The sequence below is a fragment of the Pinus tabuliformis genome, chromosome 4_2, assembly GCF_031772625.1.
Source record: "Pinus tabuliformis cultivar Carrire ecotype Pingquan chromosome 4_2, CPIR1, whole genome shotgun sequence".
Classification (NCBI taxonomy): Eukaryota; Viridiplantae; Streptophyta; class Pinopsida; order Pinales; family Pinaceae; genus Pinus; species Pinus tabuliformis.
Window position 1 is genome coordinate 1,190,262,337 of NC_142304.1, and position 25,105 is coordinate 1,190,287,441.

General features: G+C 44.0%; 1 protein-coding gene across 7 annotated transcripts in view; it reads right to left on the reverse strand.

The window, feature by feature from the left end:
* LOC149173929 (uncharacterized) overlaps positions 1–25,105 on the reverse strand; it is a 138,611-nt gene that overhangs the window by 99,915 nt on the left and 13,591 nt on the right. For all 7 annotated transcript variants that reach the window (XM_089424801.1, XM_089424802.1, XM_089424803.1 and 4 more), the window contains one exon: positions 17,638–17,751. In XM_089424801.1, coding sequence (XP_089280927.1) covers positions 17,638–17,751 — 114 coding nt within the window. The remainder of the gene's footprint in view (positions 1–17,637; positions 17,752–25,105) is intronic.

A 25,105-nucleotide genomic window follows, 5' to 3' on the forward strand; every position in this document is an offset into this window, starting at 1 on the left:
CCTATGAAACCCTTCTAAATGCAAATTGATTATGGAGAGTCTTGGTGAATTTTTGTGTTATGAAACCAGCTCACAAAAAGATAGAAAAGATAGTTGAACGCCTTAGAATCCAGCGTCTTTGAGGGGGCAACCTCCTTTACATTACACAAATGAACAATTCTTGGATGATTCAAATGACAAAACCTCATTTCTATATATAGGAGTCTAAGGGGTCACAATATAACCAAGCCGACCTAACAATAATAATATAAAAGCACAAAAATAACAATAAAGAGATTCTATGGGGCACAGTAATAACAATATGGGGACCATAGGGGCACAACAATATTAATAAGGGATACAACTACAATATTAATGGGGGCATCACTAGTATTATAGGGACCTAACATGCCCCTCTCCTTCAAAAAAGTGTTGTCCTCAACGCTTGAGTAGTTCTGGATGCTTCTATATAAAATTTTCATCCTCCCATGTGGAATCTTCAGCAGATAAGTTCTTCCACTTGATGAGATACTCTGAAATGGATCGATTTCGTAGTTGTTGAGTTCTTGTTTCTATGACAGCTTCCGGTTCCAATATGATTTTTCCTTCCTCGTCAAGTTATGGCAATATTGTTTGAACTGGGAGCTTGTCGCCTATAACCTTCTTTAAACATGTAACATGGAAAACTGGGTGCACTCGAGAAGCTGCAGGAAGCTCCAATTTGTATGTCATAGTACCAATCTTTTGCAACACCTTGTACAGACCATAATACTTTGGTGACAATTTGTTATCCTTCTTAGCTTGCTTGAGGGACATTTGTTTATATGGTTGTAGCCATAGGAATACCCAATCACCTACATCAAAAATTCTTTCACTACGATGTTGATCTGCCTGTTGTTTCATTCTATTCTGCGCCAACACGAGGTTATCCTTTAAGAGTTGGAGAATTTGTTGTTAATGCTCGATGTGATGTTCCACTGCTTGAACCTTAGAATTTTCTCTTAAATATGATGTGATCGATGGTGGCTGATATCCATAAAGTGCCATAAATGGGGTCATTTTTGTTGCAGTATGGAAAGAAGTGTTATACCACCATTCAGCCAGAGGCAACCGTTTGACCCATTGTGTCTGTTTATCAGATACAAAGCAATGAAGATATCCTTCCCAACATTTGTTTACTATCTCCGTTTGCCCATTAGATTGAGGATGATAAGATGAGCTATGAGCTAACTGAGTACCTAGACAAGAAAATAATTATGTCCAAAAATTTCCTGTAAAAATGGGATCTCTGTCACTTACAATAATCTTTGGGTTTCCATGTAGCTTTTGAATTGTTTCCATAAATGCCGTAGAAACTGTACTGGCTTTAAATGGATGTGATAATGCACATAAGTGTGCATACTTGGTAAGTCTATCAACTACCACCATGATGACACTCTTTCCCTCAAACTTGGGTAAACCTGTGATAAAATCCATTGAAACCTCCTCCCAACGTTGGCTTGGAATGGATAAAGGTTGTAATAGACCTGGTGTCTTAATTGTTTCAGCTATTTTGTTGGCATACCAAACATTCCGCCACAAACTTTTGAATATCCGATTTAAGGCCATCCCAAAAAAATTCCTTCTTAACCCTGTGGTAAGTTTTTAAAAATCCTGAATGCCCTCCTAAGGGAGAAGCGTGCAATTGCAGAAGAATCTTTTGTTTGAGTTGGGAATTCTTACAGAGGTATAAGCGATCTTCGTACTATAACGACTCATTTTTCTAGTTAAATATATCAGATGTACTGGAATCTTATTGTAACTTTCGAATAAGTTCCCACACTTCTTCGTCATTCTTCCATTCCTCCCTTGCTTCGTTTATCCAATCTGGTTGGATAATAGCAATGGCGCACAACAATGCTTCCACATCCTCATCCTTTCTTGAGAGTGCATCTACCACAACATTTTGCTTCCCTTTTTGTATATGATTTCAAAGTCATAACTCAACATCTTTGTGACCCATTTTTGTTGTTCTTCAAAGGATAATCTTTGTTCTAAAAAGATTTTAAGGCTATCATGATCCGTTTTTACCTTGAAGTGTCTTCCCATTAGGTAGGGTCGCCATTTATTAAGTGCATGTAGTATTGCCTCGAAAGCAATGGGTCTTTCATCTTGCATTAAAACAGCACCAATTCCATTTCCGGAAGCATCACATTCCACAATAAAGGTTTTTGTGAAGTCTGGTGTAGCTAAGACCGGTGCTTGGCACATTGCCTCTTTAAGATATTCGAAGGCCTTTATTGCTTCTGAGTCCATGAAAATGCATCTTTCTTCAACAATGTTGTTAGAGGTGCTGCTATTTTCCCATAATTCTTAACAAACTTGCGATAATACCTTGTCAACCCGAGAAATCCTCGCAAATGCTTTATGGATGTGCGGATTTCCCATTCCTTAATGGCTTTAATTTTGCTAGGGTCTACCTTAACTCCTCCATGAGATACAGTATGACCCAAATATTCCACCTCTTGTACTCCAAAGAAACATTTGGATCTTTTTGCATATAATTGTTTCTCCTCCAATAGCTGTAGCACCCTGTCAACGTGTTCAACATGACCCTTCCAAGACTTGCTGTAGATTAGTATATCATCAAAAAATACTAACACAAATTTTCTAAGGGTGGGTTTGAAAATGGAATTCATCAAACCTTGAAATGTAGAAGGTGCATTGATAAGGCCAAAAGGCATGACCAAAAACTCATAGTGACCCTCATGAGTTCTAAACGTTGTTTTTGAAATGTCTTGAGTCTTCATTCTGATTTGATAATATCCTGAACGAAGATCTAACTTGGTGAAGTAAATTGATCCATGCAATTCATCCAATAATTCATCAATAACAGGAATGGGAAACTTATCTTTAATAGTGAGCTTGTTGAGCTCCCTATAATCCGGACACATGCGCCATGATCCATCCTTCTTGTGCACCAATACTACTGGAGCAGAGAAAAAACTTTGGCTAGGTTGAATTATACCAGCCTCAAGCATTTCTGCAGCCATACGTTCAATTTCACTCTTTTGGGCATAGGGATATCTGTACGGCCTGATATTTGGAGGAATAGTTCCTGGAATCAAATGAATGGCATGATCATGATCACGAATAGGTGGGAGACCTTTGGGAATCTCAAATACCTTGGAATGATTGTCCAAGACTTGTTGGAGATCTGGAGAAATAGATGATTTCGATATGGAAACATCTAGCGAACATAATTGTGCAATTACACCTCGTTGTTCCTTTTTTAGAAGCTTTGTCATACCGTTAGAGCTTATTATCTTTCCCGATTTCCCTGCAATACCCCTTAATTCAACTTCCTTTCTTTCCGCATAAAATTTCATGAAAAGTTCTTGAAAGTTAAAAGCTATTGTACCCAAGGATTGTAGCCATTGGACTCCTAGTACAACATCAGCACCTTCCATTGGAATGGAAAGCATTGGGCTTTTCAATACATATTCTCCCATGGATAGCTTGATATTATGGCACTTTCCAGAGCAATTTATCGTTCCTCCATTTGCAACCATCACTTGACACTCTGGTGCTGGATATAAGAAGCAATTCAATTCTTTTGCTATCTTACAATGAATAAAATTGTGGGTACTTCCTGAATCAATCAACACTATTACCTTTTTCTTCTTGATTTGTCCTTCTATCTTGATGGTTTGAGGAGTGGTAATTCCAGCCAATGCATTACAAGATATGGTCGGATTCATTTCTTCTTTATCTAAGCTTTGTTCCTGGAGTATATCCTCTTCTTTTGAACTTTCTTGCTCCTTTTCTTCTTCCTCTTCACAATATATGTAGAATAATTTCTTCTCAACACACTTATGACCTTTAGTGTATTTTCTATCACAACTGTAACAAATCCCTTTTGCTCTTTTTTCTTCCAATTGTTGTGGTGTCAACCTTATAAGTTGTGGAAGCTAGGGGCAACAACACTTTCATCTTTATAGTTGTGAGTGGCATGCTTCCTGGTTGCCATAATTTTGCTTTCCATTTTTCTTGCTAACCTGAATGCCTTCTCTAATGAATCAGGTTCCCAAAGGCGAACATCATGTTGGATATTATCCTTTAAAGTCCCTATGAACACATCAATCCTATGCTCCTCTGGAATATTTTTTACCCTTATGTTCAATTTTTGGAACTCCTCAATGTGCTCCATTATTGAACCCTTTTGTTTGAGACTTATCAATTGGCTAAAAAAAGTGTTGCTTTTTGTATCCTCATAATGTGCTGTCAATTCTTCCGTAAAAATTGCCCAAGTGATAATTTGTTTACGAGAGCAAAGCCATTGATACCATACAAACTGATTTGGTTCCAAATACAAAGTTGCAATACGTACCTTTTGTGTGTTTTGCACATTATTGAGATCGAAAAATTGCTCCATCTGTAATATCCATGTTGCGGGATCCTTGCCATCAAACTTCCTCATATCGATTTTTGGAATATGGTGGGTCTTCGATCCAACATTAGAGTCTATGGAATCATGACTAACATTTCTTTTGTTCTCATCATGAGTTTCCTTTGCTACCCTTTCACCATTAGTGACCATTTCTTGTAGCAACTTATTCAAATTTATCTTCAATTCTTCCATCTTATCATCCATGCCATCCATTTTAGCGTCCATGCCATTCATTTGAGCTTCCATGCCATCCATCTTAGCTTCTACGCCTTTCTTTAAACAATCCATCTTAGCTTCTACACCTTTCTTTAAACCATCCATCTTAGATTCTGTTACTTTTTGTGCAAGTGACACTTGTTGCACTTGGTCTCATAATTTTGATATATCATGTTGCATTTCTTCCTCTTCTTCATGAGTCATGCTAGAACTTTCAGGTTGCTTACTAGGTGTTTGCATTTTCTTTCCTCGGGGCATCAATTACCGATAATAATGCTTTATTATGCCCTTTGAATTCCTTCAAACTAATTTTTCAAACCAAACTTATGCAAAAATTTAAAAAAAACTACACACCTTTTTTCACTTTGTAGGAGCTTGATATTGAATTTGATGTATCTCTGTAATTTCGGATCATCCAGTTATGAAACTGCGACCTGCAGTAGCCCTCTACATCCTCTTTCCAATGCCACCAGTCTAATCCAAATTGGATTCTCAAAGGAAGAGTTATGCACAATCTCCCAAGATGACCTGATTATAGACCTTTCCAGAAGAGCGAACTTGTATGAAGTGCCACGTGTCACTGTTTCGACCTTTGGCTCTGAAAAATATACACAAGAAACCACAGTCCGTCCTCTTCTTGTACTTTCTTACAAAATTTCAATCTGATGCTCAGAGAGAAAGTTATGACGATTTTCCCCAAGTCACCTGTTTCGAATGTAATTCAGGAGTCTGCAAAAAGGCCAACTTCCTCAGATCATATCTCCGCAAATATAGCGCGAAAAGCTCTGAAATTCAGACTAGAGGTTCAGTGTGATTTCGTCTCACATGGGTTTTTTTTTTTGCTTATGAAACGTCGCAGAAAAAAGTTATAGCGAAAATGCCACGATGACCTATTTGGAGCAGCGAAACCCTAGAATCCAAAGCTCTGATACCAAATGTTATGAAACCAGCTCACAAAAAGATAGAAAAGATAGTTGAACGCCTTAGAATCTAGCCTCTTCGAGGGGGCAACCTCCTTTACATTACACAAATGAACAATTCTTGGATGATTCAAATGACAAAACCTCCTTTCTATATATAGGAGTCTAAGGGGTCACAACATAACCAAGCCGACCTAACAATAATAATATAAAGGCACAAAAATAACAATAGAAGGATTCTATGGGGGACAGTAATAACAATATGGGGACCATAGGGGCAGAACAATATTAATAAGGAATACAACTACAATATTATTGGGGGCATCACTAGACGAGCGATGAAGGAAAAACGCTCTGCAACCTAGGGTTACTGTAATACCCTGCAACGGCACTGTATAACCATCTCTGTCGCCGCCCTCCGTTTGCCCTCCACTCTGCAACAAAAGACAGACAGCAAAGCCAATCCGGCAATGGATCACCAACGGGGGGGGCTTCAAAGCCCTCCCCGACGCCTGGAATGGAACCGCCACCAGCGAACACGACAAAGCCAAGAGTTCCTGTTGAAGACTCTAATGATAAAGATACCCCTATGCAAGAGACGACAAACACCCCTGCAGAACAGTCAGACAAAGGCAGTGCAGAACCAGAAGAACAGCAAAGGCAACAGATACCGCCCAATGTCACTTCAGCGACATGCAAGCCCATAGCGGCTGAAAGACCCAAAATAGAACTTCCTAGCCATAGAATCAATGAACGCATCCAGTACATGCGCGACCATGCGCTCATTGGAAAGTTTATTGGGTTTTGGCCAACGGAAAAAGCACTGCAAGGATGGATCTCTGCCAAGTGGAAACCCAAGGGACACGTTTCCCTACAGCTAGGACCAAAAGGGTTCTTCACTGCAATATTCTTCTGCATCGAAGATCAGAACAGGATCATGGATGAAGGTCCCTATTTCTTCAACTCCGCTAGTCTGTACTTAAGGTCTTGGGTAGAAAGATTCAACCCTGACAAGGAGGACCTCAGCTGGGCACCTGTATGGATCAGGATGTACTCGTTACCATCAGAATACTGGGACGAAGAATCACTAAGAGAAATCGGCAAGGGGCTGGGGGAGTTTGTAAAAATAGCTGAAGAAATGAAGCTGAGTAGATACACATCATATGCACGGATCTGTGTCTTCATGCGCCTGGATCAAGCCCTCCCGGACTCGGTAAGTCTCTTCCACGATGACTATGAATGGATACAGCCTTTGGATTATGAACATGTTCCCTTCCGCTGTCGCAAATGTCATGCTCACGGGCATTTGTTCCAAGATTGCCCTCTAAATGTCAAGCCCCAAGCAGCTGACCCCTCAGACAAAATGGCCCAGGATGGATTCACCAAAGTTATACAACGCAAGAGATCGCACAAAAAACCCTCCATTGGAAAGAAACCCATGCTGAACGAAACCTCCATCCCCTCTACAAGCAACAGCTTTGAGGTTCTAGCCAAAACTCCTGAAGATAATCCCCAGATCTCTCAGCAAAACCTCCAGTTGATCATCCCATCCTCATCCCTTCCACCGTCGAGTTCCTCGCCCAAAACCAGGCCTCGAAAAGAAACATCCAAAATTCCTGAAACAACCAGCAAGGGGTCTGATCGAAAGCTTATTGAGATGGACGTTGATGGACTCCCCAGCCAACTCCCGCCCCTAACCCTCACTTCCGCAGAAGGCGATCAGACACAACACATGGATGAAGAGCCAGAAAGCATAGATCTACGAGGACTTGACATCTTCGAGCTTGAGCAAGCATGTAAAAAGAAAGATTATGACAAGATACAAGAGCACCAGATCAGTAAACTGGAAGTCATCATCTCAAGGGCTTACCAGCAACATCAACTAGGCATACAGCCAGGCAGTCAGTGGGATGGAAGCTTCCTTCCTAAAGACTCCAAAAAGCGAGGAAGAAAGACGGACCTTCAAAGAACTATAGCAATAGGGAAAATCCTGGTAGACTCAGGCAGATATGCTAAGCTGACCAAGTACTACAAATCCACTACCAATAGTGAACCATGAAGCTCACCTCATGGAACATAAGAGGGCTCAATAGCCCCGGGAAACTCAGGATGATCAAAAACATGATAAAACAGGAGCAACCCCAAATTTTCTTCTTATAGGAAACGAAATGCAACAGCAACACTCTGGGCAACATTCTTTCCAAAGCTTGGCCGGGCTGTCAATCAGTAGCGGTGGATGCCTCAGGGGCATCCGAAGGACTAGCTATAGCTTGGAACACACAAGCTATCACGCTCTCAGATTTACATGCTTCCCATCATTTCATTCAGGCGACTTTCCATATAATCGGCACCAACATTCACGGTCATATGACAAATGTTTACTTCCCACAGGAGACAGGGAAAAAAATGGCTCTTCTAGATACAATACAAGCGTTAAATCTCAATAGACACCATCCACTGTGGATCATGGGAGGCGACTATAACATGATCACCAAATTGGAGGAAAAGCGGGGAGGACGCGCCAAGCTGGACCTGGAAAATCAACACTTTAAAGATTTCATCCAAAATAACCTGCTAATCGATCTTCAATTTTGCAATGGAATGCATACATGGAGCAATCGCAGGGCGGGCAAGCACCACATTGCTTCCAAACTTGACAGATTTCTCATCTCCGACAACGCTGTACACCTGGGGGGCGACATCACGACTTCGATTCTTCCATTCGCAGGCTTTGATCACTGGCCCATCGCCATTCAATGGCAAAGACCTGGAAGTTCAATCAGGCGTCCATTCAGATTCGAGGCGTTTTGGCTTTCACACCCTGCTTTCAAAGACTTCATCAATTCAACTTGGAACAATTTCCAGGCGCCTGATGGTTCCAAAATGTTCCAGTTTCAACAAAAACTCAAATTCCTGAAATCTCGAATCAAACAATGGAATCAAGAGATTTTCGGCAACATTTTCCAGGCTCAACAAGATCTAAACAAAGCTATGAAAGATCTACAGCAACAAATTATAATAGAGGGATATAAGGATGGGTTCTTGGAGCAAGAGCAGCACATTCACAATCAATTGGAGGAGAGAAGACGGCAGGAAGAAACCCTATGGAAGCAAAAGTCCAGGATAAGATGGTTGAAGGAAGGCGAAAGGAACACCAAGTACTTCCACAGAACAACAATTCAAAGAAGAATGCACAATACAATCTCTTTCATTCAAAAACCAGGAGGGAAAAGAGTGGAAAACCATGCAGAGATCGAACAGGAGTTCATCAATCACTTCCGGGAAGTCCATCAGGAACCCCAGATCGATAGACTCCCTGCTATAGCAAGGATCACCCAAAATGTGCCGAAAATAGTTACTGAAGAACACAACCAACTCCTTCTACGACCAGTCTCGACTCAGGAGGTGGATATGGCAATGAAACAACTCAAGGAGGGCAAAGCCCCTGGTCCGGATGGATTTACCACTACTTTCTTCCACACCTTCTGGGACCTCATAAAAGAAGAAGTATGGCAAGTGGTGGAAGAATCAAGGTCCTTTCATTGGCTTTTGCCCTCCCTAAACTCAACTTTCATCGCCCTCATACCGAAGGGAGAGAATAATAGCACCCCGGATAAATTTCGACCAATTGCGCTTTGCAACGTCATCTACAAGGTGATATCCAAAGTCATTGCCAACAGGTTGAAGCCGCTCCTGCCCCTGCTCATATCGCCTGAACAAGCTGGATACGTAGAAGGAAGGCAAATTTTGGATGGCATCATCCTGTCGCATGAAATCATACACTCCCTCAAGCACTCCAAACAAGCAGGGTATGATTCTTAAGATTGATCTTTCCAAAGCCTTTGATAAGCTGAGTTGGTCATACATGCATGAAATGCTAATAGCCTTTGGTTTCTCCCCTACTTGGATTCGTTGGGTTCTAAGTCTTATCTCATCTACTTTCTTCTCCATCCTCATTAATGGCATCCCCTCTCAACCTTTCAGTCCCTCCAGAGGTATAAGACAGGGGGACCCCCTCTCCCCTTTTCTTTTTGTTTTAATGGCAGAAGCTTTGGGACGCCATATCAAGCAAGCCCTCATCTCCCATCGCCTCAAAGGTTTATCTATCCACAACTCCTCAGCTATCACTCATCAACAATTCGTTGATGACAATATTCTTTTTGGATACCCCTCTGTTCAAGAAGCCTCCCTTTACAAATCTCTTCTAAATGACTTCTCTGAAGCTTCAGGCATGAATGTTAACACGTCCAAATCACAAATCTTCTTCTATCATACACCCCCTGTTACTCAATTTGCCATTGCTCAAATCCTGGGCTTCTCTATAGCCTCTCTTCCTTCCAAATACCTTGGAGCCCCCCTCACAGATTCCGCCATCAAGCATGCCTCATGGCGCTCGCTCCTTGAAAAGCTGGAATCTCGCCTCTCCTTATGGACGCACAGGACCCTGAACATTGCCAGCAGATTAGTGCTAATCAAAGCAGTGCTTCAGGCAATGCCTCTCTACCTCTTCTCGATTTTGGCAGCGCCTAAATGCATCCTCAAAAAAATCAAAGCTCTCCAACGCAACTTTCTCTGGGGCGCAACAGGCACAAATCGCAAGTGGGCCTTAGTAAAATGGACCATTGTTTGCAAACCAAAAGAACAGGGAGGCATTGGGCTGCGAGACCCCAGTCAAAGCAACGCAATCATGGGCGCAAAAGTCTGGTGGCAATGGCTCTCCAATCCCACCAAGCCATGGGCAGTAATATGGACAGCGAAATATGCTAACCACGGACCTCCAGAGGAGCTCATCAGATTCATTCCGCATAACAAAGGCTCACTAATATGGAACGTCGTGAAACAACATTATCAGCTGATCCAACATCATAGCTTCTGGGAAATAAAAAATGGCAGCACAGCCAGATTCTGGACAGATGCATGGAATCAACTTCCAAAGCTCAGTAGCCTCCTCAATCAACCTCCGGGCCAAGAGTGGGAAGAGCAGCAAAAGGCAACCGTCAAGCAACAATGGATCCTGGAGACAGAGCAGGGATACAGACAGTGGAAGAGGACTGACAGTTTAATCAGGAACGTAGATGACCAGACTAAAGAGAACTTGGAAAGGGAGTTACTAAAAAGACGCATCAGATTTTCAGAAGGCAGAGACATATTAAGATGGGGATACACCCCCAAAGGCGCGTTCACCACCAAAGAGGCCTACAACATTGTGAGCAAAGACACAGCGCCTTCAAATCCGATCTGGGACAGAATATGGACACAGGGTACATGGCACAAAGTCTCTCTCTTTCTCTGGCAAGTTGGGCACAGGAAAATACTGACATGGGACAATCTTAGAAAAAAAAACTTTCATGGGCCCTCTAGATGTCCCAACTGTAATTCTCAGGAGGAAACGCTACAACATCTCCTGGACTCCTGCACTATTGCCAATCAAATGTGGGAGAAAGCCAGCTTCCGATGCCAAAAACGATGCAGAGGATCCGAAGACATCATCCATTCTATTCGTCAGTGGCCTCAGCATCCATATAAAAGCAAGCTTCTAAACCACCTATGGAATCTGATTCCCGACCTCCTTTTATGGACAACTTGGAAGGAACGGAATAAACGCATATTCAAAGATCAAAGTACTCCTTCAGAAATCCTTTAGAGTAACTTCTGCATCAACCTAAAAGAAACCCTGGCGCTCCAAATCTGGACCTCGGAGGACTTCCCTTCCAATGCAAAAGAGAAAGCCATATGGGAAAACTGGAGCATTCAACTCCCACAAAGCACTCACAATCTCAGGCAGCCAGAAGGCAAGGGCAAAACTAAGCACCCATGGACCCCCCCTCCAAAGCACTCCTTCAAACTCAACTTTGACGGGGCCTCAAAGGGCAACCCTAGGAAAGCTGGATTTGGAGGTATTCTCAGAGATCATCAGGGCTCGCCCCTCCTAATTTACTATGGAAACATTGGTTGGGACACCAACAATTCGGCTGAACTGGAGGGACTCTGGCAGGGCCTCCTCCTTTCTCAACAACATGGCTTTCAACCATTGGAAATCGAAGGTGACTCTCTATTACTCATCACCATGGTCAATCAACTTCTCAACGGGGCTCATGCGCAGAAAATAGCCAACAGCTGGAGACTCGAAGACAGATTGAATGCAATCGAACAAATGTTCCACACTCATCGAGCCATCACCTGCAGCCATGTGAAACGGGACGGCAACAAGGTCGCTGATCTACTAGCCAACCTAGGGGTGGAAAATGGATACACTCCGATCACTGGAAATCTGGACATAATCCAACAACATGATCAAAAACAGGAATGCAAAACTCTGGTCCAACAGGATGCAAACACCCCGGATGCGGGTGCTTAGACAGATTACAGTGGGGATGGGACAGAGGTGGTGCCAGGCGGCTCATCACATGCACACGCGGCCCAGCACCACCAACAAGCAATTTAATGAAGGGTATTGGAAAATGGTTAACACAGAGCTCATTTGTTCGAAGTACATCGGCTCTGTAATACCACCCCTGTCCTGCTCCATGGACCATGTGCGCGCACGCGCTGGCTCGCTCCACACCCTGGCAACATTCACTGCGGCATTCAATTGGGATGATTCTCGAGACATGCAGGAGATCAAGGTTTTAAAGTTCAATTGCGAACTGGCGGGGGTGCAATTCCTGGTGGTTCAGTCGCAGAACGCTCCAAAAAAGTGTTGGAACTCTGAATTTGACAAAGGCTATGAGAGTCTCATCCTCCAGAAGGATAATGGTAGCTTAAGTATATGGGCGACGCTGTTTCCAAGCTCAGAAAGCTCGACAGGGCAGCCTCCGCCCTCATTCTGGTTGATTTCTCGGGCACCAAGCCTACGAATTGCTGGGGACCAGTTTTCAGATAGCTTAGTTCTGGTGGTCACGCGCGCGGCAAACTCAAACTGCATCGCCTCTCCACCTCGCTCACTCACCACTGTTTTGGACAACACGATGCCTCGGCGACACCATCGTATGAGGTCCCGTCGGGGACAGCACAGGAGGGTGCCTTCCAGCCCATCCTCGGAGTCGACCTCCCCCTCTAGCGACTTTTCTGTTGGGCATTACCCAAGCACGCGAAGCAGAAGAGGGCGTCCCACTTATGGCTCGGCGATCTTTACATTCTGCAGCAGGCTTAATCGACCCAGGATTACAGCGCATATTTCAGTGGTTTTTTAGGAAGAAGCCCAAGAGGGCGAACCAAGTGCTCCTCAGGAAGGCGCGGTACCTGTTTCTACTCGGGCAGCGAATATCCAGTTGGAGATTGGCAGAGAGCCTCTGCAGGCTCCTGAAGCCCCTGAGGCTACGGCAAGCAACGTTCAGAACGCGGACATGGCAATGGATGACCCTGGACCATCCAACGCTGTAGCGGCTCCTGAAGGAAACATTTATGATACAGGTTGGTGCCGGATTACTGAAGAATCCCCTGATGTTTAGCTTGTTTTTTCATGTTATGACAGTTCGACAGGCAGCCCATACTATTGGGCATGGTTTTGTTCAGATGGAGAATAGCAGTTCAGCTCTTTTTGTTTTTTGTAATCCCAGAAAAAGGTGCAAGACTGAGCTCCCTATGCTGGAGCAGTCTCATTCCATGCATATCTTGACACCTATGCCTCTATGGAGGGCAATGTTTCAGACTACGGTCGTGATGTAATTTTATCTCCTTTGTTAATAGATTAATCATACTTAGAAAAAAAAAAATGGGGGCATCACTAGTATTATAGGGACCTAACATTTTGCATGTGGAATAGTTCTTCCTTAAAATCCATAGGAGAACAACTACTGTGCATCTACTATTTAATGTCTCCCCTCACAAAAAAGATAGTTAAGAGTTTTAGTAAGTGGAAAAAATAGTGTTTCCCCCCTTACTCCAATAATTTGTCATGTCCCTCTCAAATTTCCCTAAGACTCCATCACCCAAGTAGGGTTAGGCACTAGCAAATTTTGTGTTGATAAAAAATGTTGCGTAATGTTCCCGCTTGAAAAATGACCCAAAATAACACTACATTTTTCAAAGTTATAGAGTTTTCTCGGTGAGATGTTTCGTTAAACAGTTTAAGGACATACTGCTACAGGTGCTTTATTCATAATTTGCTCAATAGAATATATATGCAATGCTAGACAACATTCGTTAAAAAACTTTTAAATCAATTACACACCACACAGAAATTATAGAGACCATATGCAAACACAGTGATATATCTAAGACTTTATTAGTTGGTCTGAAGTCTGTACACTGTGATTCACTTGCCAAATAATGCTTCAAATCAACAGAGACGGATATAAGATGAACTTAGAAATACCCATAATGCTGACACAATTTTTGTGAAGAAAGGAACATGAGCATGAACAGCCTTCCTAATAATTTTATATGATAACACAGTGAGTGACAAGAACCAAGAAAACTGGTACACAACTCAGTGAAGCAATCTTCAGTATTACGTCCAGCCTCTATTGTGATTTCAGGAGTGAAATCCTCGGGTGCACAGCCCCAACAGTTATGAGTAATTGTCTTCTGCTATAGCCATACAATAAGTCCCAGAAACATGTCCAGCTGATCGGAAATTCGTGTGGTTTCAAAACTGATATGCATAGACCCTTCTCACGTGCCTCTCAAGTCTCAGCCCACAGGGACCTCTGCCAAATAAAATAACCTCAGAAAATAGGAAGCTCGACCTCTGATAAGAGAAAGGTTAAACCCCTGGAAATTGCATGCAAAATATGACTGAATTTGTGAGAGAATTCCAGCCTCCCTCAAGGTGGAACTCGGCCCTTTGTCAGCTGATGAAAACCTGTTTGAAAGACAATTAAACAAGTGTTCAATCCGCCCTTACTTCATGCATCAGATCTGGAGCATTATATCAGAACCTGGGCTAAGCAAATAATCTGAACAATTCAGCCTTGTTTCAAATGATTTTCGGCCCTCCAATGGATCCCACGAACTCCTCCGAAAAATTAGCAATTTGGCCCTTGCAGACAAGGGATTTTGGCGTCCTTAATCACTGGAGCACAAACAATTTGGCCTTGACCAAACTCGTCCTCCTTGGCACAGGGAATTCGGCCCTTTCAACTTAGTTGGCAAGATAAATGATTCGCCCTTACTGCTGGAGGAAGAATTCGGCCCTCTTGATGGGGCTTGATCTCCTGAAAAACAAATCGAAATTCTTCCAAACTTCTCCAAAGATTAGCAATAAATCCCTCAAAGAAATTTCCAACTAGGGTGGCAAGAGTAAGTCCACAGAAATTGAGTGATGTCTAGCTAGGGTGGCAACAAAATCCACCGAAACTAGTGCGAGGATTTCACTTGAAACCCTCGATCTGAAACTCGCTTGAGTTTCTCTTCAATGACAATGAGAAACGATCAGATAGGATAGAATAGCCAAAATGATCCCCAACCTCCTTTTATAAAATGTCAAGGAAGTCTCTGCAAGCTTCTAGACTCCTCATTAATATTATTTTATTGGTAGGGGCATTTTCCACTAAGTGACATTTTGCTGCCTTTTCCTAAGAAATCAATATTTGCCACCCCTTTCTAATAGAATAATATTTGCTTCTTTTTATTAATAGCATCAGAATTGTGCATAACTCCTTAGCAATTTCTGCACTTACAAAATCAGGGATATTACACCTTGAAAAACTAATTTTTTCCTCATTTTTATTTTCCTAGGCTTTTTAAGGTAAGCCGCTAGGGCCTTTTCCTAGGGCCAAATTGATCTAGGGCATGGTAGATGAGTGTTTGATCTAGGGCATGGCAGATTAGTGTTTAATCTTTGTAATCCTTTTAAATGCAAAATCTAGTCTTTTCATAGTAAAACTTCTCCTGGGATGACATCATCCTTCTCTAGTCAATTGTGTGCCTTGGAAACCCTAACCCTACACTAGCTTCAACTTGAGGCTTATCTTGAGGGTTTGCTCCATTTTTTTTTACCTTATCTTTTAGTAAACCCTTTATTTGACTCCTATGTGTCTAGGTACTCCTTTGTGTTGCATATCAAGAAACCCTAGATCATTCAAGTCTTTTACCTAGTCTAGGTGCATGATAAGTTGTTCCTCATTGAAAAGTATTGAGCCTTTGTCTATCATTGAGTGTCTTCACGTAGCTTATACCTTCATCACCTTGAACCCTATAACTTGAATATCCTCATAGGTGATCACTGGGAAGCCTGCCTTGTGTTGAAACTCCACTAAAGAGCAGGAGGAAGATTGTCAAGGTGATAGTGGCAATCACCCTTATTGTTGCAACAGGGTCTGGCCCTTGCATTGTGAGTCCACTCGCAAAGCCTGCTACACTTTGAGGCAACAAGACCTACAACGGTGTTTAAAATGCTGCAATAGATATGTAAGTGCCCCTGCTGAAAGAGGGGTAGCAGGGGGGTAACACCCCCGTCCTGCTAAATATCCCTAAAATTTTGGGGTGCTTCCACACATCCCCCATCTGTGTCTCCCTGCTCCCATGCTCCCCCATCCTGGAAACTTGATAGAACATTGTTTTTTACCCATTTCCTAAACAGATCGACTTGCAATACAAATGATTTCAGTGTTGAATTTGGACAAATTTCCAATTTGTGCCTCAAAGTTTATGCAAGGTTGTATTTCAACCTGCTGATTTCCCCTATCAATTCCTTCCCTCGCAACTTTCAAGACAGCTTTTGCCGATTATTAGGTACTGTGGGCTCACCATATTTCTACAGTTAGATCGAAATCCCTTCAACATTTTTATATAACACAGTTTAAACATAGAGCAAAGTTCAAACAATGAAATCAAAATCAACACACAAGATTGTTACAAATTTAATTACATTAAAAAAAAATAACAGACCTAAATAAACAGTGGATCTCCAATTAAAAACCAGGAAGAAGAAGGATTACGAATGGAGATTGCAAAACCTATTCAAATCCATGAAAAACAAACAAAAACCTTCAGAAATTGTTACACATACCAGCAAAGATGGTTACAGTTAATGGCAAACAATCCCCACTCCACAATAAACAGTTGATGGCAAATGAAAACACTCTATTTCCACTCCTTAGCTCAATAGAAAATGGAGGATACCTCTTTCGCTCTCAATCCCCTTCAGTATGTTTTAAAAATGAGTTAAAAAACGTGAAATTTTGGCTCTGGAACCAACCTGTGCATGGGGGGTAATTTTTTACCGCAGCATCCCTTTCACAAAATATCACATTTTTCTAATATGTCATAGTAATATTGCTGGAGAAAAAAATCATAATCTTTTCTGGCAAGATTATCAATGCCTTCAGAATGTCACAACATATCACCAATGTTTGCAACAATGATATACACGTGTTTGTATTGCATTTGCCATTCCAACCATATCATATCCATCCTTTCCTGAAAATTAGTCATTTTCGCTTCTAATACCATATCAATATCTATTCCATATCCATTTCAGTGGAACTTAATTTGATATTGATAACAACATATAATATACTACTTGACAAGTTGACATCACAATTACTACACACAAGAGACAGGATCATTATACAACTTGAGCTAAAAATAGTTCTTAAGATAATGTAAGCCCTCTTGATCCATGCTTACAACTAGAGTATTACGCACAGGAGGAAATAGAGATTTATAAAGGGTGGAGAACTCCACCTAATGTAATGCATGTCTGCTACAGCATCCCTATTTGTTGCTGTTTGAATAGTCAAGGATATCATTTCTGAAGCTCCCCAACGTCAAAAGGGTACAATTAAAATTTGCCATCCCCAAGCAACTTCAAACAATGATAATTTTTTTGAGACTTGCAAAGCTACAGTGAGATAATTTGCCATTAGCTGGTCAGGTGTAAGAGAAAGACATCCATAATGAATATTCCATATATCTGGATGTATAAACACCTCTTCAAAATTCAAATATAGTGCAAGAACAAGGTTAACAGCACCAGCAACAGCAAACACAAAAAATTGTTCAGAAATGTATGAAGCCAAAAGAAAAACCAAAATGCAGAATTAGACTCTGGGACATAACTTGAGGTTTGCAGTGGCAGAAATATTACTTTCAAGTCCTAATTGTAGAATAGAACAAAGAAAGAATGATTAGATTCTAGAATATTACCTTTTCTGCAGCGAAATATAGAGTAATATTATCAACATTATCCACAATGCATTTGCTCAGTAGCCACGGATACCTCAATAACATCTTCCCAACATCCTTTGAACAAATGCCAGCCTGGAAAAAGTATCAGACATGTTAACTGTGAAAAAAGACTAATCTGTAAAATCATAAGAAGTATAAAACCAGAATCTTCATGTTTCCTGTTTTAAGTAGCTAAATAGACTTCAATTGTGATAACTATGCCAAAAATATAGTTGGGGAACATTACTGAACCAAAATCCCTGTCAATACACTGCCTCCAAGACACAAAAACACTCTAATGACTTGTAAGTTCTCTTTCCATTGCTTCTTTTAGTGACCACATGGTCCTCCTACCTTTTTCTCCTGAGGGCTTACAAAGGCATACCCTAGCCTGCTTTTGTAACCATCAGTATATTGCGGCTAACCCTAGCAAGACTAAGGTTATGTTCCTTCCCACTTCTAAAGATGATCCATCCCCTCCTGGTACTTACAGCCTATTTCACAATTATCTTCAAAATTATAATTCATAGCTAACTCCCTACAATGTGTAGGGTTTTCTTCTTGTTCATATATATTTAGGATTCTCTACTAATCATCATGCCACTTGTGCTCTATGGGATCGAAATTTGAAATCTAACTTGCTGCCTTCTAATTAGGCTCACATTTAGAAATTGCAGTCCCTCCTGTTGTAATCGATCTGTTGACCATGTACATGTCAACAGTCCAAGAAGCAGAGCATACAACAGTGGGATAAAATTTTTGAGCCAATGTCATCATTGTAATCCCAAACTCTGCTTTTATAATGTAAAAATGATTATAAAATGAAAAAAAATGAAAAATGAAAAAAAAAAAATGATTATAATATGAATACTAAGCCATATAACAACACCTAGGTAAAATAAAAAAATCGATGAACGAGACAGGGTACGGCTCTGCAATGACCATCAAGGGATCTGCATGAACGGGGTTTACAGGCCGGAAACGGCCCTGTAGCCCCCCGTCACATTTTCCTTTTCTCGCCATACCTTGTGCTGGGGCGCGTCCTTTTCATTTCGGCCTCCTCCTTTGGTTTTTACGCCTCCCCTTTACCCCGCGCTCCGGTCTTTTACCCTATTTGGTTTTTTACCTCGTCACGGGTTTACCTGATCGATCGAGGCTAGGGTTACCTTCTGTATAGCCGACAGCATACGACAGGGACCCTGCCTGGGCGATCTGGTGGTGCTCCAATCCCTCCAGCTCTGCCTAAGCTAACGGTTTCCCTAACGGCCGGTGTCGACCCTGGGCGGTTTACCTGTTTTCGAGGTCTTCCTAAGGGGCTAGCGACATGGACATCGACGAAGTGGATTTTTCGGACTCCCCGCTGGCTGAAAGCTCCATCTGGCGCTCCACGTTCTCGTCTTCTGGAGGTATGTACAGTGAAAACCTCTCTACCAGCTTTGAGAACCCATCTCTATCGACAGATCTGTCCATTCCTGCTTCTCTGCACCCTGGCGAGCCCTCCTCCTGGACCACATTATCAGCGCCTTCCCCGGCTACCCTTGGTTTCCTTGAAGCCTGTCTACATCCCTCCCCTCCCGTCGCTGGTCCCCCACTACAGTCGGGCCTCCCTGACATTCACCCTCCGCTCTCTGGCCCTCAGGAGGTTTCCGTCCCCGTCGACCCTAACCCTCCCCCTCCCCCTCCGGTCTCATCCGGGAGCTACCACGCCATCCCACCTCTCCCGGAAGCTTTTCCCCCCCCGGCTCGAACCCTACCCCTCCTCCCACCGGTCCCCCGCAGACATCTCCCAGGGCCTCTAAAAACCCTAGACGCATGTCCACCCGCCCCCTGAAGAAACAGCGCTGCTTCAAATCAAGATCGGAGGACGTCTTCCTTAGACTTGAAGAAGACATCCAGTGGGGAGACGCTATGGATCTAGCGGACAGAGTCCTCGTAGGCCGCATTCGGGGTCGACACACTTCAGCAGAAAAATTGAAGGCATGGGCCTCGGAGATCTGGGGCCAATATCTGGTGGAAACCCCCTCCGTACAGACTTTCGTGCGAGGCTGGTTTGCTCTGAGATTCGCAAGGGAGGATCACACCAGTTGGGTACTGTCTTCGTTCTAGCACTTTGAAAAAGCCCCAGTACTCCTCAAAAGTTGGACGCCTCTTTTTGACCCGGAGTCTGAACAGATTGGGATTGGGCCAGTATGGGTTAGACTCCCGGGCCTGCCTCCACAGTATTGGTCTGAGGATATATTCAGAAGAATCGGGAACTCACTGGGTACCTTCATGGAGTCGAACAAGTCCTATATACAGACGGGGATGATGGCATATGCCTGGATTCTTGTCCATCTTGATACGAGAGGAGGCCTGCCTGAACACATTAATATACAGTGGAAATCTTCCTCAAGGAAGCAGAAACTAGACTACGAGGGCATACCATATCGCTGCAGAAGATGCCATCAAGTGGGGCATCTCTACAAAGACTGCCCTCTCCTACAAACAGCACAGCAGCCTCCCACTCCTCAGAATCCTCCTGCATCTGAAGGTTTACCTGACCCACCGGCAGCGGCAGCTCCCAGAGCAGAGCATAATATTACATCAGACACGGTGGAAGCGCTGGCAGCACCAAGGCAAAGGAAACAAGGAGCGAACCCGATCCGGCAACCATCTCCTCCTCTGACGCGCTCTAAGGCTGCAAAAGGAGCTGTGTTCTCTTCGGGTACGTCTTTTTCTTTAAATGTCTCTAATTCGTTTCTAAATTCTTTGAATTTTTCACTCCCCTTCCCTGCTCTTCACCCGATCAAGATCCCCCCCCTCTCATCCCCCTCTGCCCTTGATCTGGTCAAGGCCTCTCGCCCGCCTCATCCCCCTTCCCGTTCGATCTACCCGACCTACCCCATCCCCCAACCCTCGGGTATACCTTCACCCTGCTCCTTCCCTTCCGTTCCCCCCCTCCCCTCCTCCTCGCCCTCCCCCTCGGTAAACTCCACACCGAGGTACGCCACCCGCTCGTCCTCTAAGCTCCTTGCAGCGGACGCCATTAGGCTACCTGCGGAGCCCCTCATCCTCTCGCCCAAACACGGTAGAGGCAGACCCCCCAATATAAACAAGGCTATGGTTCAAGCCGGGGTTGATGTCATCCAGGGCAAACAACAAACCATCGACAGGGCACTTAGAGTAAAGGTCGCTTCTAAATTCTTTGAATTTTTCACTCCCCTTCCCTGCTCTTCACCCGATCAAGATCCCCCCCTCTCATCCCCCTCTGCCCTTGATCTGGTCAAGGCCTCCCGCCCGCCTCATCCCCCTTCCCGTTCGCTCTACCCGACCTGCCCCATCCCCCAACCCTCGGGTATACCTTCACCCTGCTCCTTCCCTTCCGTTCCCCCCCTCCCCTCCTCCTCGCCCTCCCCCTCGGTAAACTCCACACTGAGGTACACCACCCGCTCGTCCTCTAAGCTCCTTGCAGCGGACGCCATTGGGCTGCCTGCGGAGCCCCTCATCCTCTCGCCCAAACACGGTAGAGGCAGACCCCACAATATAAACAAGGCTATGGTTCAAGCCGGGGTTGATGTCATCCAGGGCAAACAACAAACCATCGACAGGGCACTTAGAGCAAAGGTCACCCTCCCCCATCCCCCCCATGAAAAATTTATCTTTCAACTGCAGAGGGCTGGCCAACCCTTAGAAAAAACTGGCCCTGAAGCGACTCTTTTTTTCTGAACCGGTTGATATTATTTTTCTACAAGAAACTTTATGCAAAGCATATTTGGCCACATCCATCCTGGGCTCTTGGCTGCCAGGTTGGTCTTTCTTCGCCTTAGATGTCTCTGGGCGATCTGGGGCATAGCTATCGGTTTCAAGTCTACTACCATCAATCTGAAGAATATCTAGGGTGGATGGGGTTTTCTGGGGGCAGATGTCTACTCTATGGATCTGGAGGAGGATCTTCGAATCCTCAACGTCTATGGACCCTGCCTTAACAGGGAACAATACTGGAGAAAGCTATTCACCTCCCCTCTCCTTCAAGCCGAGAACACAATACTAGGGGGAGACCTGAACTTCTCATTGGGTCACGCTGAATCCTGGGGGCACTCGGCGCAGATTGACCCGCTCTCGGATTTTTTCGAGCAGCAGCTGGAGGATCACCACTGGATAGATATTCCCTCGGCAAAGATCCAACACACTTGGAAGAATAATCGAATTGGTGACCACAGCCTTGCCAGAAGGTTGGACCGTTTTATTATTAAGGAGGTATTCCACTGTAATCATCCCCGATCCAGGCAATGGGTTGGAAGTGGAGGGATATCGGACCACAGGCCGATATATCTTGAAGTTGGAGCAAGGCAACAGGAACATAAGGCCCCCTTTAAGTTTAACTCCACCTGGCTCCGGGACCCCGGCTATATGAACCTTGTAACAGGGTATTGGAAAACACATCCTATACCAGAAGATGCAGACCCGGTCCCCTGCTTTGTAAGGAACCTTACTGAAATCAAGGCTCTATCTAGGAAATGGGCGCATCAGAAGAGGCTACAAGAAGATCAAACGATTTCCCTTGCGGAACAAGCAATTGCTGACCTTGAGTCCCAATCGGTGGGTACCTATATTTTCCCGGAGCAAAAATCTAGGTATGAAAGCCTCATCAATCAGAGAACACAAGTCCTAAAAGATCGAGAAGCAAGCTGGAGACTACGAAGCAGAGCAATCTGGCTAAAGGAGGGGGATGAGAATACAAAGTTTTTTCACCGATTCGCGAATGGTCGGAAAGCGATCAATACCATCTGGGAACTGCAAGATGAACAGGGCCAATGGATCCACAAATCCAGAGAACTTGCTTCCTTAGCCTCCTCACACTTCAAGAACATATATAAAGCCCCAAGAGAAGCAAATTTGCTAGAAATCATGAGAGTAGCTGAGCTCTTTCCCAGATTTGTGGAAGAAGAGGATGCAGCCGAACTCACTAAAGATATTACTATGGCGGAGCTGGAAGCTACAATGAGGGGGTTTCAAAGGGATAAAAGTCCGGGACCTGATGGCTGGCCCATTGAGTTCTACTTGGCTTTCTTCGAGCAAATCGGCCCGAACCTCCTCAGAGTGATCAAACACTGCAGCTCTTTCGGCATCCCCTCTACCATTAAAGCCACTTTCATTGCCCTCATTCCCAAATCTGATAAGCCTGCTTCTTATGATGATTTTCGGCCAATCTCGCTCTGTAACTGCCTCTACAAGATCATGGCCAAAATTCTTGCAAACAGACTTAAACCCATCCTATCCGCCCATATATCCCCTGAACAATTCGCTTTTCTACACAGCCGCCAGATCCATGAAGCTATCGGCACTGCACAAGAACTTCTCCACTCGATGCATTGCAAGCGCTTGAAAGGCATGATCCTCAAGGTAGACCTCTCCAAAGCTTTCGATCGGGTAAATCTGCTCTACATCTGCATGCTTCTCACCCACCTGGGGTTCCCCTACATATTTACAAAATGGATAATGAGCTGCATATCAGATGTGTCATACAGTGTCCTCCTAAATGGGATCCCCACACCCTTCTTCACTGCTGAAAGAAGTCTGCGACAAGGGTGTCCCCTATCTCCCCTACTTTTTCTTCTCATCATGGAAGGGCTCAGCAGGTTGATCGCATCAGAACACAGTAGGGGTAGGATAAAAGGGATCAAAATCACCGAGAACTGCTCTCTCACTCATCTGTTGTTTGTGGATGATGTGCTCATCTTCTTAAATGGAGGCCTGGCCGACACCTCTGCCTTACGTTATGTCTTTGATCTATTCCAGAAGGCCACAGGTATGATTGTAAATATCCATAAATCCACTCTTACTGCTGTGGGTTGCTCAGACAATGAAATCATCTTCATGGAAAACCAGTTCCCTTTCCAAAGACACCTGATGGAGGATGGACTGAAATATCTGGGCTTCCGTATGAAACATGGGGGATACAAAATTGCAGATTGGACCTGGCTTATTGCAAAGGTGGAGAAAAGACTACATGTATGGTATAACAGATACCTCACCAGGGCTGGGAGACTTACCCTCATAAAAGCTGTTCTGGAAGCTACACCGGTATACTGGATGTCACTGGCGTGGATACCTAGAGGAATATTAAACAGACTCCAAAAGATATGCTGCAGCTTTCTATGGAAGGGGAACAAACAAGGAAACCTCTATGCATGGGTCAAATGGGATACTATAGCAAGGCCTAAGAAATGGGGAGGATGGGGCATAAAAAGACTAGATCTATTTGCAAAAGCTCTGGCAGCAAAGCTAGGATGGCAACTGCTCACATCTAACAGTCTTTGGAAAAGGGTTGTAGTGGATAAATATATAGCCCCGGAATGTATTTTCAGCTGGATCCGCAGGGAACACAGGGACCATGGAAGACACTCAAACATTTGGAAAGCGGTCATCTCATCCCTCCCCCTCATCCGGGAAGGTTTAACCTAGAGAATTCGTCAGGGGAACGCAGTCCGCATAGGGATCGACCCTTGGATTGGATGTGGCAATGCCCACCAACTTCCAGTGCAGGTTACAGAATACCTTAGGGACCAGTGTATCACTCACATTGCACATATTGCAGACAATCAAAACTCCAGTTTTCTCCAACAAGCCTGGAAGACAGCACTAGACTTACACATCCCGGAACAGTGGTGGACAGAATGGGAGAACTACACTGACGGCCTTAACCAAGCTCATATCAGGATATTGGAGGAAGAAGATGAATTGGTATGGGCACATGCAAAACATGGTTCCTATACTCCAAAGGAAGGGTATCTACAACTCATACAACAATTCCAGCCTGAAAATGTACAGCAGTGGTGGAAGGCTATTTGGCAACTAAAAGCAGCCCCCAGAACGCGCATGTTAATGTGGGCCATCCTCTTCAACAAAATTCCCACAGGATCAAATTTGAAAAAAAGGTCTTTCCATGGACCTTTTTGGTGCCATTTATGTAGGAGTAATGAGGAAGATACCGAGCACCTATTCCTGAACTGTCCTGTAGTCATAGAACAATGGACCCTTCTCACCTCCCATCTCCCCTCCCCTCACAAATGGCAAGGACAGACTATCATAGAAGCCTGGCTGCATTGGCTGGAGCACTACTCAGGCAAAGATAGGAGCATCCCCCTCCTCATGAGCTGGTCTATCTGGATGGTGAGAAAACGCTCCATTTTTTACCATAAATCCCCATCCTGGCCATCCATTAGAGCACATATCATCGCAGACTATGCTCTCCTCCCTGATGACCCCCCACCGGCCCCGCCTCGAACCATTACCCAAGAGCACATTGACAAATCCTACCCTTGGGCCTATTTTGATGGTTCAGCTCAAGCAGAGGGATGTGGGGGGGGCGCCCTTCTTTTCCTTCGGGAGGCACACTGCTTCAAACTTCAAATGCACCTGGGAAGGGGCACAAACAATTTTGCGGAGCTCTCTACAGCCATGAACC